The 16,251-nt window shown below is 39.1% G+C and overlaps 1 protein-coding gene across 2 annotated transcripts in view; it reads left to right on the forward strand.

Annotated features, from left to right (window-relative positions):
• The window catches only part of TBC1D4 (TBC1 domain family member 4), a 109,447-nt gene extending 97,710 nt beyond the window's left edge, over window positions 1-11,737 (forward strand). For both annotated transcript variants that reach the window (XM_035561289.2, XM_035561290.2), the window contains 4 exons: window positions 1,721-1,880; window positions 3,929-4,098; window positions 6,863-7,039; window positions 9,490-11,737. In XM_035561289.2, the coding sequence (XP_035417182.1) occupies window positions 1,721-1,880; window positions 3,929-4,098; window positions 6,863-7,039; window positions 9,490-9,708 (726 nt within the window). In that variant the 3' untranslated portion in view covers window positions 9,709-11,737. The remainder of the gene's footprint in view (window positions 1-1,720; window positions 1,881-3,928; window positions 4,099-6,862; window positions 7,040-9,489) is intronic.
• The last annotated feature ends 4,514 nt before the right edge of the window (window positions 11,738-16,251 follow it).

Here is a 16,251-nt window from a genome sequence, read left to right on the forward strand (position 1 = left end):
CAGCATAGGTTTTTTTTTTTTTTTCCCCCCCATGGGAGATGCCCTGTTAAAGCTTGTATGTTCTGTTGCAGTTGTAGACTTTAAATAACATATGATGCTTTACGAGTATTCAGATGTTTAGGATTTCACCTTCTGATTTAAATGAGTCTGAAACTTTCCTCATCAGAAGCAATTAGGAAGAATTTCTTCCTACATTTGGGAAGGTTTACCACATGTAGCCCTGTTTGCCTTTAATTTACATGAGCTCTCTTCCCCCAAAATTTGCTCCTATTCTAGACAAAAGTAGAAGTTTTGTCTGCTGAAGACAAACTAGACTATTGAAGATGACATAGAGGATCTCTCTGAAGCCTAATCTTTTTTTTTTTTAAACAGGATTAGAGCACTTGCAAATTCTTTTTTGCATTTGCCATACTAAAACACAAGCAATCTTCATGCAGAATTAGATGCTGTTCTGTAGAAGAAAAATGTTGGATATTTCTTTAGGATAATGAAAACTTCTTACTTGACTTGCCCTTTTAATTGTTGTCAGGAAAAAGTAGTTTTCTAGATTCTTATTTCATAATGACCCCATCCAATAATTGGTTTATTGCCTCTGACATTTTTCTAATTTCCCATATAAATGTGTTTTGTATCAACACTATTCAAACTCTGCTTAATTAGCATCTTTGATAATTAAAGCAAAGACTCAAATGCATGCACGAATTTAACTATCTGGCTTGAATGAGAAGTGATCTGACTGTGGACAATACTGACTGACAGGTAGTTTCAAGTGCAGTCAGTTTGTGGTAGGGAAAAATGACCACTAAAAGTAGGATAGAACTAGATCCAGTAAGTAATTTTCTTATTGAGCAATAGATTCATATTAAAGATAAGGCACTGTTGACAGCAAAATTGTACCTGACAGGTAATCGATATATTCCTGCTTCTCACTTTCTGCTTTTTATGAACAACTTACCGTGGAATGTAAAATCAATATAAAATCAAAATCGCAAGGAAATAATTTGCTACAGAATGGTATTTTTAGTAACGAATAGCAACTTTTAACCAATGTGCTTTGCAGCCTTTGAGAGATTGTATAGCAGCACTTCTAGTATCAGTCTTAAATTTCTCTAGACTGCTGGCGTGCAGGAGGTGTGCTGGAAAATATGTACATGGTACATCTCTATTGACCCATCATATCTAATGTAGTGTGTACAGAAGCTGTAAAAAGTGATGACTGTGTCATAAGAGTCTTAAATGCAGCAAAAATATGGCCAAGATTCAAAGGATGAAAGCTGAAATACCTAAGTTTAGCCAGAAATAGTTCAACTCTGTAGTTAAGAGTTTTGACATGTCAATGACTTTACATTACTTGGAAAATGTGCCTTAACTTTCCTTGTTACAAGACTGGAAGTTCTGGTTTGTTGATCAAGTTAGATCAACATGTTCTCTTGCCAGAAACTCGTGAATCTGAACTGAAATGAGACTTCATTAATTAATAATCAGGTTCAAACTGTTCGTTGTTATCGACTACTGTCTTGGTTTTAATTCATTAGGGCTGGGTTGTTTATATGGCGGCAGATATCACCTGAGGCTCTAGGCAGCAATTAAGCTTCATTTTACAGTGCCATCTGTACTGAAGTTAATTTCTCTTGAGTGAAATGTGAATGGTTTGGAAAACTGAGTAAAGCTGAAATTTTCTTTCTCCATTTCCCTTCCCCCTTCCCCCTGTGCACTATAGATTCAGATGTATCAGCTGTCAAGGCTTCTTCATGATTATCACAGAGACCTCTATAATCATCTTGAAGAAAATGAAATCAGCCCCAGTCTTTATGCTGCACCATGGTTTCTTACACTGTTTGCATCCCAGTTTCCATTAGGATTTGTAGCCAGAGTATTTGGTAAGAAAGATTATTCTATTGCAATAATAAATAGAACAACATTGTCCATAATGTTTTCAAACTAAAAGGGAATAGTTTTCTGCATACTAATGATGTTTGGGATTACTGTTGTGGGTGGCAAGTAGCAATGGTCTTCATGCTGGGATGTCAGCTCCTTTTCAAAGAGGAATACCAAATGTATTTTTTGAAACATCAGACTTGGACAATTAATTATGTGTGCTGTTATTAACCAAGATTTGACTTGTGAAGTGAGAACGGCGGAAAATTTGTTGCAAATGTATTTTATGCATCAAGTGTTCAGTCTGATCTACAGAAAAGTTTATCTTGTTGAACTTGCAAACGGAAATTTAGCACAGTGTGTGTGGGAGAGAATGTGGTTTTAAAGAAAATATTTCTGAAAAACTGATTTGAAGTGCCTTCTAGTAAAAATTGAAGTAAATTTAGACTTAAAGGTTGTTATAAGTATTCGTGTATGTTGAAGTGTGTCAGTATGCATTCTGTTCCATGATACTCTTCAGATGTCTAGTACAGAAGCTTAATTACTGACTGTGTCTTGTACTGTTCACAGTATTAGCAAAACAAGTACTCGGTTTTGTATTCTTTTATTGTCAATAAAAACTGCCAGCTTAATCAAATCACTAGTAATGCAACATTTTATTTTATTTATTATTTTTATTACGTAAGACTTGCTATATTCAAATATATGCTTGTTGTTCTGTGGTGCATATTATATGCTTCCTCTTAAAAGACTTTTTTTTTTCCATTTGATTTTCTGTTTTCATAAAAGACCTTTTATACTTTCTTAAGAAATATACATTTTTGTCTCCTGTTTTATTACTGAAATGCATTTTTTCCACTTTTTTAGTTGTTTGTGAGGGTTTTCATATTTGTTTGCTTGTTTTTGACCTAGTAATTTCTCCATTCCAGAGGTGTTTTTACAGCAAACATTTTTTGACCACTTTTTGAGTGAACAAATGATTGCTGTATCTGTTTTTCAGTGGTATTCATGTGATTGATGCATGTCTTTGCTAGTAGGATTATTAGATTCCTGGACACTCAAGACTTTGGTTTTGTGTGTTTGTGTTTTTGGAACAATTGTCAAATACCAATAACAGGTGGTTAATGTCTACCAATCACAAATTATATGCTTATAGACTGTACTTATGCTGCTTGAATGTGCATCATAGAGAAGGGAAAGATTTGGGAACTGTGTATGAGAAACATGATTGCCTCACTGGTGTCCTGGTGCTACCCTGTGATACCAGATTAGGACCAGGGATGATCTTGCTGTATCAGTATCAGAAGCTGAGGATGTGGAGAAGCATAGCCCTGCTTTTGGTGGTGTGACAGAGCCTAACAGCACAGGAGGCTTATTTGAATTGCTCATGTGCTGGGTTCGTCTGTTGTTACAAGTCCTCTGCTGCTGCCAAGACTGTGTTTTTAGTTACAGTGATCAAGTTTCTAGTTTCTGTCCAGCAGACTGTCTCTACTGGCTTCTCTAGAGCCTGGACTTTCCTCTCACATCCGTGTAATTATAATTTAAGCCTCAAATCTTTACTTTGAGGTAATTAAATTATAGCCATTGTGATCACTGTGATGGATTTTGAAAAAAGTGTGGTTGGTATTGGAAGCTTCATGATCGTTTTTAAGGACTAGCTTCTGCATGTAGAAAACAGTAAAACATCAGTACATAGTGATGTGATCCACTTCCAAATTGTTTTTCAGTCATAGGTGCATTTAAAAACAGTTAGTAGTTAGTTAACAGTCTATAGCCTACAGTAGACCGTAATGAAATGTTTATTGCAAACAACCACTACAGACATAAAAAGCATGCAGTACTTTCTTTAATGCACTCTTACATCTGTAAGATGACAGGAGATGCTTTTATGTTTCAGCCTCATGCTGAAATAAGACAGATTGCACTTCTCCTGAACTGAATAAATTTGCAGTATGTTTGCTTAAAAAGAAAAAAAAATCTCAGCAAATAATATATTTATGCAATTGGAAAGCTCTCATTTTCAAGGTATTTTAATTATTTTCTTTTTTAGACGTTATTTTTCTTCAAGGAACAGAAGTCATATTTAAAGTAGCACTGAGCCTACTTAGCAGTCAAGAGACGTCTATAATGGGATGTGAGAGTTTTGAGAATATTGTTGATTTTCTTAAGACCACTATTCCAGACATGACTCAGCCTCAAATGGAAAAAATTATTACCCAGGTACAGTTGTTTTTCTCTTTTTTTTTTTCATTTAGTTTACTTTTAAAAGACCATGCCTAAGGTGTATGTAAAAGTCTTCTCAGTATGTTTCTTTTGGTATGAAATGCAAAGAAATCATCTTCCCGTAACTGGTGTAGGAAAAGAACATCAGGAAACACAACTGTGCGGGTGATGGAGAACTGGCACAGGTTGCCCAGAGAGGCTGTGGAGTCTCACTGCTTGGAGGTCTTCAAAAGCTGCCTGGGTCTGGTCCTGGACAACCTGCTCTGGGTGGCCCTGCTTGAGTGCAGGGGCTTAGACCAGATGACCCCCAAAGGTCCTTTCCAACCTAAAGCATTCTGTGACTGTGTGATGATCTGTTTTCAATGGCATTTGAACTACAGTTTTAGCAAGACTTTGTTTGCTACCTCAGCATAAATATAAAGGATATCTAGAGGGTTTTTTTGTTTGTTTTTGTGCCCCAGCTGTTAGGAAAACATGTCTTTGCTTACACATTTCACATCATCATCAGAGTGGTAAAAGCAGCCTATCTTCCAAACCTAAACCCAGCTGTCACTCCCTGCTAGTGGGTGAGCAGTCCAATAATTTATGATGGGAAGCAGAATTTGCCACGATAGGAAGAGGCAGCGTTACACTAATGTTTCCTCTTGATCCTTTGATCTCCTGGCTGCACAGGACTAGTTCCCACTGTAGAGACTCATCTAACACCTTCAACTTAAAATATCATGAATTAGGAGGTTTGTGAAGCCCTGCTTTTGTGGTCTGTATTAAAAATAAGGTCAAGTAAACTTTTACTGTTTTGTTGCACAGGCAGCTTCTGTCCTCCTGGGGATTGCTTTCAGAGTGCCTTGGTATAACTTCCCCTTCTCACCCTAACTCTATTCTTGTAGGTGTCACACCTGTCAGGTGCTTGGTGATAGAAGTAAAAGCTCCTCAGGAGTGACCCCTGCCTTTCTCGGGTAAGAGAAAGGAGGACTGGAGTATTTCATCCATGTCATTGAAACTTCATGGCAAAGGGTGAGAATGGAAGATAAACAAAGAATTGTTGATGTAAGGAAAGCACATGTTGAAGTTCCTTGTGAAGTAGTCAATGATTGGGATTTTCATCTTTTCACCTCCTCTTCCTCTGCAATGAAGCTGCAAATTAAACATGAATCTCAGTCTAGTAGCTTAACTGTGAACCCATGAGCAGCTTTCCCTGTTCAGGTGGCAAATCAAAGATAAGAGTTCTAGAAAACCATCTGCATATGCGAGAGCTCAGTTAATACTTAAACATACCTATGGCTTTGTTAACGCTTGAATGTTTCAGGTGCTGTCAGTTAATTCACTTGTAGACATCATGTAAATCTTCAGTTCCTCATTGCATTGACTGTGATCACAATGCTAAGCCTGTGTCAGGCACTTTAGTGTCTATCTTCACAATTCAGTAATTCTGGCAGCGATGGAGATGGTAGTTCAATATTTTTGATACTGTTGGAAATTAAATATCTGTCCCACATTCTGTGTGGGTTGCAGAGTATCCATGCTGTGATGAGGATGGTACAAGTGGCTTTGTGCAGAGCCATATCTGATTGAGTAAGGAACAGTTTATGTTGCCTGAGCAGAGGTGGGTGTTTTTATATGTGGGTTAGCATAGCTCTTAGATGAAGGTCACCTGCTTGCCTGTTGTATGGTGCCATGCTGATCAACCTTCTGGATCTGCATTCACATGCCCACTGCTTACATCATATTGCTCCTAGCTAAGTGGGCTGCAGGTGGAATTTGGCTGTCTCAGCGTTGTCATTCCCAGAACCTTTGTGATGGCAAATAATGAAAGAAAAATGCAGGTATGCAGGACTGTAATATTCAGATAAAGAGTCAACTGGGTTGGTACTTCAGAGGAAAATGGCAATTGCCTAGCTTGAACACCATATGTACTTTAAAGTTCTGTCTCATTTGAATAACCTGAAGAATGATGAACATAAAGCAGAACCTGTTTTGTTGGGGGATTCTGTGTGTGTCTTTTGATGGTGAAATGTTTGTGACTCCTAAAATAAGGAGTAGAATTGATGTTGCTGTAAACATCCTTCCCAGTCTAAACTATCTGGTAACTTTCAGAAGCTGAGAGGCTGTGACTAGGTATATAAATGATGAAGGGTCATATGGGCCCATCAGTGTGAGATGCTAAGTCCCATAGTCTTTATTCACAATGTTTAGGTGTTTATTGCCATAATATCCCAATAGGAAAGTAGTATGTCTAGAGACAGCACAGAAACCGTAACTATGAAGAGTATTTTATAAAAGTCTACATGGGCACTTGGAGTAAAGAGACCCAATTTTGAGAGAGGTGATCTGGTGATTCCTGGATTATTTTAGCTCATTTTGAGATCCTGCTCCCATCAAGAAAAGATGATAGTTCAAAAATTAAAAATTAAAAACTTCTTCTTCAACTTCTTAATATTTCCATGCAAGAGATGATAAGACTTGGCTCTGTTATAAAGTTCTTGGATTAAATACAACTTTGCTGATATATCTGATAGCAAGAGGTAGTATTTGGCAGCCATTCAAGTGGTGATCTAATTTATTCTAAAGTCTATGATGCATTGTGGCTACAATGAGAACTCTATATGACAGAACGCTCTTGCTTTAAAATACTTTTTTTTTTTATTTTATGAAAGGAACAGGAAAAAATGTTAATCATACAGATTTGCCGCTTCGCAAACTTTCAAATGGAACAAGTGCTTTCTCTCTCTGTAGTCAAAAATTCTTTTTTCTCTCATGACAGGTGTTTGAGATGGATATTTCAAAACAGCTCCATGCCTATGAAGTAGAGTACCATGTTCTGCAGGATGAACTCCAGGAAAATGTGAATCCCTGTGATGAAGGTGAACCTCTGGAGAAGCTGGAGAGGGCAAACAGCCATCTGAAAAGGCAAAACATGGATTTGTTGGAGAAGCTACAGGTAAATGACTTATGACCTCTCCACAAGTTTGTGATCTTTCCTATGATTCAGCCAATAGGGAATTGTTTTTTCTAAACAACACAGAAGTAGTAAGTACAGAAGTCTCTTAATTGTAAAATCTTATGCAGCTAAGCATTTCTCTCTAATACAGTTATTTGCTTCTGTTAGGCATATTTTTAACTCCTTTGGGATTCCTTCTACTCTTCCTTCTTGTTTTGAATTTCTTTTTTCTTGAAATATTTCTACACTTACTTCCCTTGAAAACTGTTGGCTAATTTTTACGTATCTTGTTCTAAAAATCAGTTGTCTATCCCTTCATCACCTTGCTTCCGTGCTGAAAAATTTCAAGAAATAATCCATAGTTCAGTAGCCTTGCTTTCTCCAGACCCTTGTAGGTGGTATTGTTCTGTTTCTATCTACTGAAGCAGATAGTCATACTTTTGTTTTGAAAGGTGGTCTCTCCAAGCAGACTTTAATATAGCTGAGTGCTCCTGAGACCTTGCTTGATTCAGTCGTGCTTTAAAAAGCCTTCTCTTTCTCTGTCATTCTTTACCCTTTCTCCAATTGCCTGGCCAAGATTTGTTTCAGGTTTCCCTAAATGTATTGTCTTGCATTTTCCTGGAAGATAAGTTGTTGTTCTTGCATCACCAGGCCATTCTTGATATAATTGTTATTTGAACAAGCATCGTGAAGTTCTTAGAGAGTACCTTCAGCTTCAGAAACCTGAAAATAGAAGCAGAAGAAGAAAAAAAAAAAAAAAACAAAAAGTAAAGATCAAGTTGGCAATCACCAACAATATGAAGTTTAACAAGAGCAAGTGCTGGATTCTGCACCTGGGAAGGGGCAACCCTAACCCTGGCTGTACATATAGAGACTGGGGGATGAGAGGCTGGAGAGCAAGCAGCCCAGAGGAAAGGGATCGGGGCGGGGAGGAGTGGGGCAGTGGTTAACAGCAAGTTGAATAGGAGCCAGCAGCGTGCCCTGGCAGCCAAAAGGGCCAATTGTGTCTTGGGGTGCATCAAGCACAGCACTGCTAGCTGGTTGAGGGAAGTGAGTATCCAGCTCTGCTCTGTGCTGGTGCAGCCTCACCTCTAGTACTGTGTGCAGTTTGGGGCACCACAATATGAGAAGGACATAAAACTACCCGAGAACGTCCAAAGTAGGGCTACGAAGATGGCGAAGGGCCTAGAGGCCAAGATGTGTGAGTAGCAGCTGAGGTCCCTCGGTTTGTTCAGCCCAGAGCAGAGCAGGCTGAGGGGAGGCCTCATGGTGGCCTGCAGCTCCCTCACAAGGGGAGCGGTGGGGCAAGTGCTGGGCTCTGCTCTCTGGGGACAGAGACAGGACCTGAGGGAATGGCATGGAGCTGGGACAGGGGAGGGTCAGGCTGGGTGTTAGGAAAAGGTTCTGCACCCAGAGGGTTCAAGAAGTGTTTGGACAATGCTTTCAGACTTGTGGTCTGATTTTTAGGTGGTCCTGTGTGAAGGCAGGAGTTGGACCCAATGATTCTTGTGGATCCCTTCCAGCTCAGGATTTTCTGTGATTCTAAGTCATTGTTATTTTTCTGTTTATGGGCTGAGGGTGCTGTGCTCTGTTCTTTGAGTATTATTGAAAACAGGAGTCGCTTTTTAATTACCATTGGTAATTAAATTATTATTACTATTTTTCATTGCTACCTGAGCCTTTATCTCTGTTCTGAAAATGGACATAGACACACCAAGGGCATTGAATAATTATGAGTGAATAATGTTAAGTGTCTCCATTCCTCTTTTTCTCTTCATTCTTCTGTTATTCTAGACTATCATGTTATCTTCATCAGTTCCTTAAACTCTTTGTCTTTTTGTTTGTATGGCTTCTTCACTGCTGTTCTTTGCTTTGGCCTTTATCTAGGAATGATCAGCATTCCCCCACTTCTTGCAGAGATGCATTCAACACTCATGAGGTCCAGGGTTTCTGATATCTAGTCAACATTCTTTTCACAGAGGAAGCTGTATGTTTTTTTGTTGGAGGGTAGGGAACATTGTCTGCTAAGCAACCAAACTTTTAGGTTCTCTTTCCCTCTCACCTCTCCATTCTGATAATTTTATTCCATGGGGTTACCATTGCTCCCTCGCTGTCAGACAATTTTTTCCAGTGTTACTCCAGCTGCTGATTTCCTTATTTCCCCTGCAATTTCAGTTCGTTGTTGCTCCCAAATGTTTCTTGCTTGCTGCAGCATATCTCCTTCCCTCTGCAAAGCTTTCAGAAATCCTTCATATTAATCTAGCACCTCTAAGGAGATCCTGTGTATGATGCACAGTAGGTGTTCCTCATATCATCTGCCTACACAGATGTTTTTTAGAGACATTTATGTAGCTATGCTTGTGTTGTTACCAAATAACATGCCGTAAGACAAAAAAAAAAGTTGTTCAGAGTGTCTTGATTTATTAAAAAGATAATGTTATTGTTTATAGGTTGCTCATGCTAAAATTCAGAGTCTGGAATCCAGCCTGGAGACTATTTTGACTCGAGAGAGCAAAATGAAGACTGTAATTCAGTCCCTGGAACAGGAGAAGATAACATATCAAAAGACTCTTGAGCAGATAATGAAATATTTGCCAGCAGAAGCATTGTCTGACTGTGAGCTACTCCTGAAGGAAGTAAACTACAATCCAAATAATAAAACAAAATGAGGAATAAGCCATAAACCAGGGTTTTCTAGGCAGCATTTTGTCAAATATTAAGGGAAAGAAAAATGAGTTTGCTGCTTTCAAAGGACTTAGCAATAGGCAATTATTATCCAAAACTAGTGCTGGGACACTCATAGCTACAGATGGGCCTTCAAATCCCAGCATGCAAATTCAGGCTATTATTTTTTTTAATGATTATGTAAATAAATCACAAGGGGGAAATAAAGGATTCTCACATGTAATTATGATGAATAGATGTATATTTAGAGTTGACCTAAAGGAAAAGATAAATTTTAGTAGTCAGAGCCAAGGTAATGGTAAACTACAATTTCACTCTGGATGTGCTTGTCTTGTAGTGAAATGAAAATAGCGTGTCTTTATATATAAATACATATATATATACATACATATATATATATATATATATATATGTTGAATAATACTTGAAGAAGAAAAAAAGAATGTAATTGCCCTCCAAAGAGCAGCATGTTTCACATCTTCTGTGGAAAATCTGTGTGAACTCTGCGTGCCTCTCTTTTAATTCTACTGACGTGTGCGTAGACCAGTAATGCAGAATAAGTATCATGACCTGGTTCATACAGGAAGAACTCTAGTGCCATACACTGCCTGGGCTGTACCAGTCAGCAATGTAATTCCACATGCATGTTGGACCTGAAAAAAAGCATCACATCATCGCCAAGCCTCCATAACTCTGACTTAAGAAATAGGTATCTATACACACGCAGAACTTTTAAAAGTAAGAGCTAAGAGTGATACCTTCTTCCTGGCTTGCTTGTTTCTGCCTGTACTGGCATTGGTCAGTGATTATGGGTGGAAGGAAGTAAAGCTGTGGAGTGGTATTTATTCTGATGTTAATTTTCTGCAGGATACTTGCTGTCATAAGATTTAGGCATATAAAAGGTTCTCATTTAACCAAAGAAATATTGCAAGAAGCCTTGTCTTATCATAATGGGAGCCAGAAAGCTAATATGAAATTTTGTTTGAAGAGAAAATTGAGGTAGGTTGCAGAAAGAAGAGTGTAAGTGCACTGAGAGAGGACCAAGCAAGTTGCAAATATTATGTACACCTCTCAGTGGATATAAATTTCAAAGGGGATTCTGAAGTACAGGTGCAGTTTAATAATATTTAAGGTTATTCCTGTTTTAATCCTGCTTTGTGGTCTTTTTTTTTTTTTTAAAGAAAAAAAGTCATGAATTTGTGTGTTCTGAGCAGAAGGTGAGGTAAGCTCTGGTCATTTTGTGGGAGAAAATATCTTTATAACAGTATAAAAAGTCGCATTTGGATTTGAAAATGTTTTGAAGTGGAATTTTGGAGAAGTCTTAGACAAATTTGTAATAGACACGTATTTTGGAGTGCATGTCTGAACTGTTAATCGAGTGTTACCGTGGCTCATGTTATCTCTTACCATTTATACTGTATTTCAGGAAACACTTTTTTTTTTTTAAAGAAAAGCAATTAAGCAAAGTGCCAAATCCAGCTGTGTCTTTATGCATAAGATTGTCCAATTTAGAAAGCAAGTACTGAAAGAATATTACGTTTTATTTTAACATAAATAAAAGTGAGGAACAACAATGCTGATTTGCTGCACACTGCTGCGGAACTTAGGGGCTTGGGGTCTCTTGGGTTCTTTTGTTGTTGTTTTTTTTACTTCCATGGTGTTTTACTTGATTAAAAATATTGATTTACTTAATGGTCTTTCTTTTTACAGTTGGGGTGCAAGGTCTTAACACTGTGTATAAAATTATGTGGAATTTGTCTAGATATTTCTAGAGTATTGTATTGTACCAAGTGGGAAAATGCCAAGTGAAAAGGCAGTTCTTTGCTGTTTTGTTCAAAGTAAGTTTTAGCTGATGTGTATATACAAAAACCAATCCCAGGAACTGCAGTAGTGTGTATTACAAAGAATCAAGGTTATTCAGATGCATCTTTTTTTAAGATGCACTGAATGTGCTTTATCTTCTGTTTCACTTATCAAATTTTTCATGTAATGCCTGGAGAAATTCCAATAAATGTCATTGCTGCATTTCCCATGGCCTCAGGCTACTTCTGTTTTTTCAGACTTCAGATACCAATCTCATTGGTAGTAGTACTGTTTATGTGAAAGATGAAAAGGATTTGCTTAGTTTCTAGTTGTGATAAAATGGGATTTATAGAAGGACATAGGGAATATAGAAATTCTTAGCAGGAAAATATTTTTCATTGTTCTTAATGAATTACAAGGTATTTTTCTTCTGTAGAAGTACATTTAGTGTATAAGTATGTTGAGAATGGTATTTTGAACTCTACACTGTACATCTAGCTTGGAAGGAGGAGGGACCATATCAACAAGTAGGAATAAACTACAGAAGTGAAAATACACTGAGGTAAGTGTCTCATGACATTAGGATATTTTTGGTAGCCTTTGGGTTCTGGACACAAGTGTGGCTTGTAACTGGCTATCTCTAGGGTGTCTAGCTTGAAACCTACAATCATGCAGATATGCTGCAGACCTTCTTAAGATAAATAGCTAACAAATAACAAAATGATCTGGAAGGCTGTGCATAGGATGTCTGTTTGTCTCCATCTGTTCCATTTTTCACCCTCTATCTTAGAGGCTATTTTATGGGGTTTAGTTGCAGCTGTGTTAAAGTGGAGAGGGAAGTCTAAGGTGCAATATGCCAGAGACAGAGCAACAAAAGTGTGTGCTTGGGAGAAAGGATGCTTCCTGGGTTTGGTCTTTTTTTTTTTTCTTTTTTCCTTGTATCTTGTTTTTCTGTTAGGGGAAAAATGTTTTCACAATAAAGCTATTGTTCTGCCTCAGCTAAACACAATAGCACTCTTGATTTTGACAGTCAATGTGCTGAGAACTAACTTAGGAGGAAAAAGTATCCACTGTTTTCAGGAGCAGCTAATTTAAATTGGTTTCTGCTGGCAGAGGGCTTTCTTGAAAGGTCTGGGAAGAGATCCATCTTTGTAGCTAGCAAACTAGCGTGTAAATGAAGAACACTACACTGCCAGGAGTACAGTTGAAATAGGTCAGTCTGGTAAGAAGGGCTAACATAGGGAACTCTCTGGTATTCACTTCTTCTATGGATGGAAATCTTGGCTGGAAAGCTATCCCCCACCTAACCCCAAGAGGAATATTTATGTAGAATGGAATAGAATAGAATAGAATAAAATAAAACAGCTTGGGTTGGAAGGAACCTTAAAGCTCATCTAGTTCCAACTCCCCCTGCCATGGGCAGGGATGCCACCCACTAGATCCCATTGCCTAGGGCCCCATCCAACCTGGCTTTTGACACCTCCAGGGATGGGGCATCCACAGCTTCTCCGGGCAACCTGTTCCAGTGCCTCACCACCCTCTGAGTGAAGAATTTCTTCTTTACATCTAATCTAACTCTACCGTTTTAGTTAAAAAGTATTCCCCCTTGTCCTATCATTATCTGCCCAAGCAAAAAGTCACTCTCCATCTTTTTATAAGCCCCCTTTTAAGTATCGAAATGCTGCAATGAGGTCACCCCAGAGCCTTCTCTTCTTTAGGCTGAACAGACCCAGTTCTCTCAGCCTTTCTTCATAGCAGTGATGCTCCAGCCCCTTGATCATCTTTGTGGCTCTCCTCTGGACCTTGCTCTAACAGCTCCACATCCTTCTTGTGCTGGGGGACCCAGACCTGGACACAGCACTCCAAGTGAGGCCTCACAAGCGCGGAGCAGAGGGGGACAATCACCTCCCTCAACCTGCTGGCCACTCCTCTGTTGATGCAGCCCAGAATGCTGTTGGACTTCAGGGCTACAAGCACACACTGCTTGCTTGTGTTGAACATTTTGTCCACCAGAACCCCCCAAGCCCTTCTCTGCAGGGTAAGGTAAGGCAAGGCGCCTTTAAGTTGCCTTTTTTTTTTCCCTGTTCTGTAAAAGGCTATTAGATTTTACTGAAAAAATATTCTAACAAATGGCATATTCCAGTTGAGGGTCTGACTTGAAAGCACAGTCTGATATGTCTAACTAATCTTAAGTGGGATGATTATCTCCTGTTCAGCATGACCCTGCTTTGCTTAATATCATTACTGCAAGAAAGCAAAGCAATTTGCAATTAGAGCAATTAGAGCAGTTTGTTCTAAGAATTTGATATCATTAGTATGGTCCAGAGGGTCTAAATCTGGACACTTAATCAAAACCTAAAACTACATAGGTATTAGTGTAAATAGTCTTTTGTGCTTTGAGGTGACTAACCCAGGGCACTGTTAATAGTGAATAACCACTCAATCTACATAGTTGTTATAGATGGTTGTTGACAGGCAGTTCAGTCTGTAACATTTTAAGCTTTTTGCCAGGCTATACAATCGTTTTGAAGGATTATAATTGATTCTGTATTTCCATATTTCAGCTTCTATGGTCATTGTTAGCTATTAAATGCCTTCAATATATGCTTTGTTTTCATCAGTCTTTCTAGTGACTAGAACAAAATTTAACTTTATTTTCAAAAAAAAAAGAAGAATACTTAATGTTTAGCTATATCTTTCCCCCAGATATCTTGCATGCAAGGGATAGAGTTTACATGCCTAAAGTTTAATACATCCGCTCATTCAAAATTTAGGGATTAAAGCAGAGATTACCATGTGCCTTGAGCAGTTTATGGTTTGTGAGCTGACTGGCTTGCAATGAAGTAGAATCTGAATGGATTGGTACTTGGTGTTTTTAATTTCAATATTAACCTTAATCCTGGACCAAAGGAAGGAGCTGGTAATGCTCCACTACCAAAATGTTGTGTTGGAGGGGGGGTTTTGGGTGTTTTCCGCTGCTTATTGTTCTCCTCAGCAGTCTTGCGCAGCAACTGCTCTTTAATAAGGGAACTGGGACTTGTTGGTGCTCCTAGTCTCATGATCAGAAAAACTTCTCTTTGAGCTTAGCCAAGCTATTTCGATACTCAAATTACGACTTATTCAAGTCTCCGCTCTCTTAAAAGAAAGCTAGATGTTTTGAATACATTGGTTCTAATGTTTTATTTCTGGTTAGAGTGCGTGGAGTGCATACTCAGTGCAGGGAGTGCATGCTAAGGGAAGACAGAAACGTATTGCATTGTGTTCTGTTGGAACATTCACTGGGAGACGTATCGAGTGAGCTTGTGCTTGTAAAATGCTGCACAAAGCGAGGCCATCCCTTAATGCAGGAAATTAGGTCTACGTCTAACTTAAACAGAGACCTAGTTGCACTGGCTGTGTGTACTCAGTGCTGCTACCTGCCCGAATGATTGGTTCGATCACCTGCACACCCTTAACATTTAGAGTTGCAGATATTTAAGAAGCATACAGCCATTTTTGTCTAAAAAGTCTAAGCTGCTTGTACCACCCAATTTTGAGCATGAATGAAGCGTTCTGTATAGCATAAGTATTCCCTTCATTCCCAAGATAACCATCTGGCTGAAAGCCTTGTTTCAGAACAGAATTAATGCACAGTGAAGAAAGAGTTGGTTTGAGCCTGTAGGAGCTTTTCCCCTGGCTGGGCAAGTGGGCTACCTGAAATAATGGAAGTCCTGGAGAATGCAGGTAATCAGGGGCACAGCATGAAGTGAAGAGTAGGTCCGGGCTGGCCAGAGCCTGGCAGCAGCTGCTCCAACACCATGTGAAGACTGGCTTACTGAACATCCAGAAAGGGATCTGGGGCTCTGGATGGCTCTGGCAGGGCTGCACATCACCGCTGTGCCGCATTTTGGGGCTCTGTGCTTCAGACAAGGGCAAGTCCACTCTTGTGGACTGGGCTCCTGCTTGCCCCTTGCGATCTGTGTGCTCCTGAAAGATGTCTTCCAGTTCAATTTTAGGTGCTGAGACTGCACTATGATGCTGAGTGGGGTTGAGTGGGAGGTTTCCATCAAAGAGAGTGCCTGATGCTGACTAAAACCGTGCTGTAGGTGACTACGCATTGATGGCCTCGTGCTATGTTTCCAAAACTAGTCTCAGCACTCAGCAAAGGGTGGTTTTCCAACGTGACAAAACATTTTTTCCATAAACTTTTCAGTGATCAATCTACCAAAGTTAATGCTTCAGAAGAAATCTGTTGCTAAATTTGTACCAGTGCAGTGTCCACAAGATGTCACTGTTGCTTTTGTACGTGCATCTCTCAAGCCTGTGTACAGTTTCCTGGTTGCACTGCTCCTGTGCAATGCACAGAGTGCAAGCAGCACACTGTGGCTCTTATTAAAGAGGAGAATTAAACGATTGTGAGAATTAAATCATTCTCCTGCCTGGTGAAGCATGATGCTTTATTTGCACACTTGTAATAAAATTTGACCTTCTTGGTCAAAGAATTTATTGTAATTTATTGTACTTATAAGAGGACTTACTAAATGACAGATGCAGCCTTCTTGGAAATAGCTGCCTCAGTTGCAGTCTTTAGCCTCTTTTGTTGTGCAAGAGAACTATGCAACCACTTTCAAACCTTACAATAGGCATATTGTGACCCTGCAATTGGATCCTGGGTGTCTCCTTTTGTGCTGGTCGGGTTGAGTAGCGTTTTTTTTTTTTTCTCTTGAAACCAGCACTGAGCTGAT

The sequence above is a fragment of the Cygnus atratus genome, chromosome 1 (assembly GCF_013377495.2).
Source record: "Cygnus atratus isolate AKBS03 ecotype Queensland, Australia chromosome 1, CAtr_DNAZoo_HiC_assembly, whole genome shotgun sequence".
NCBI lineage: Eukaryota > Metazoa > Chordata > Aves > Anseriformes > Anatidae > Cygnus > Cygnus atratus.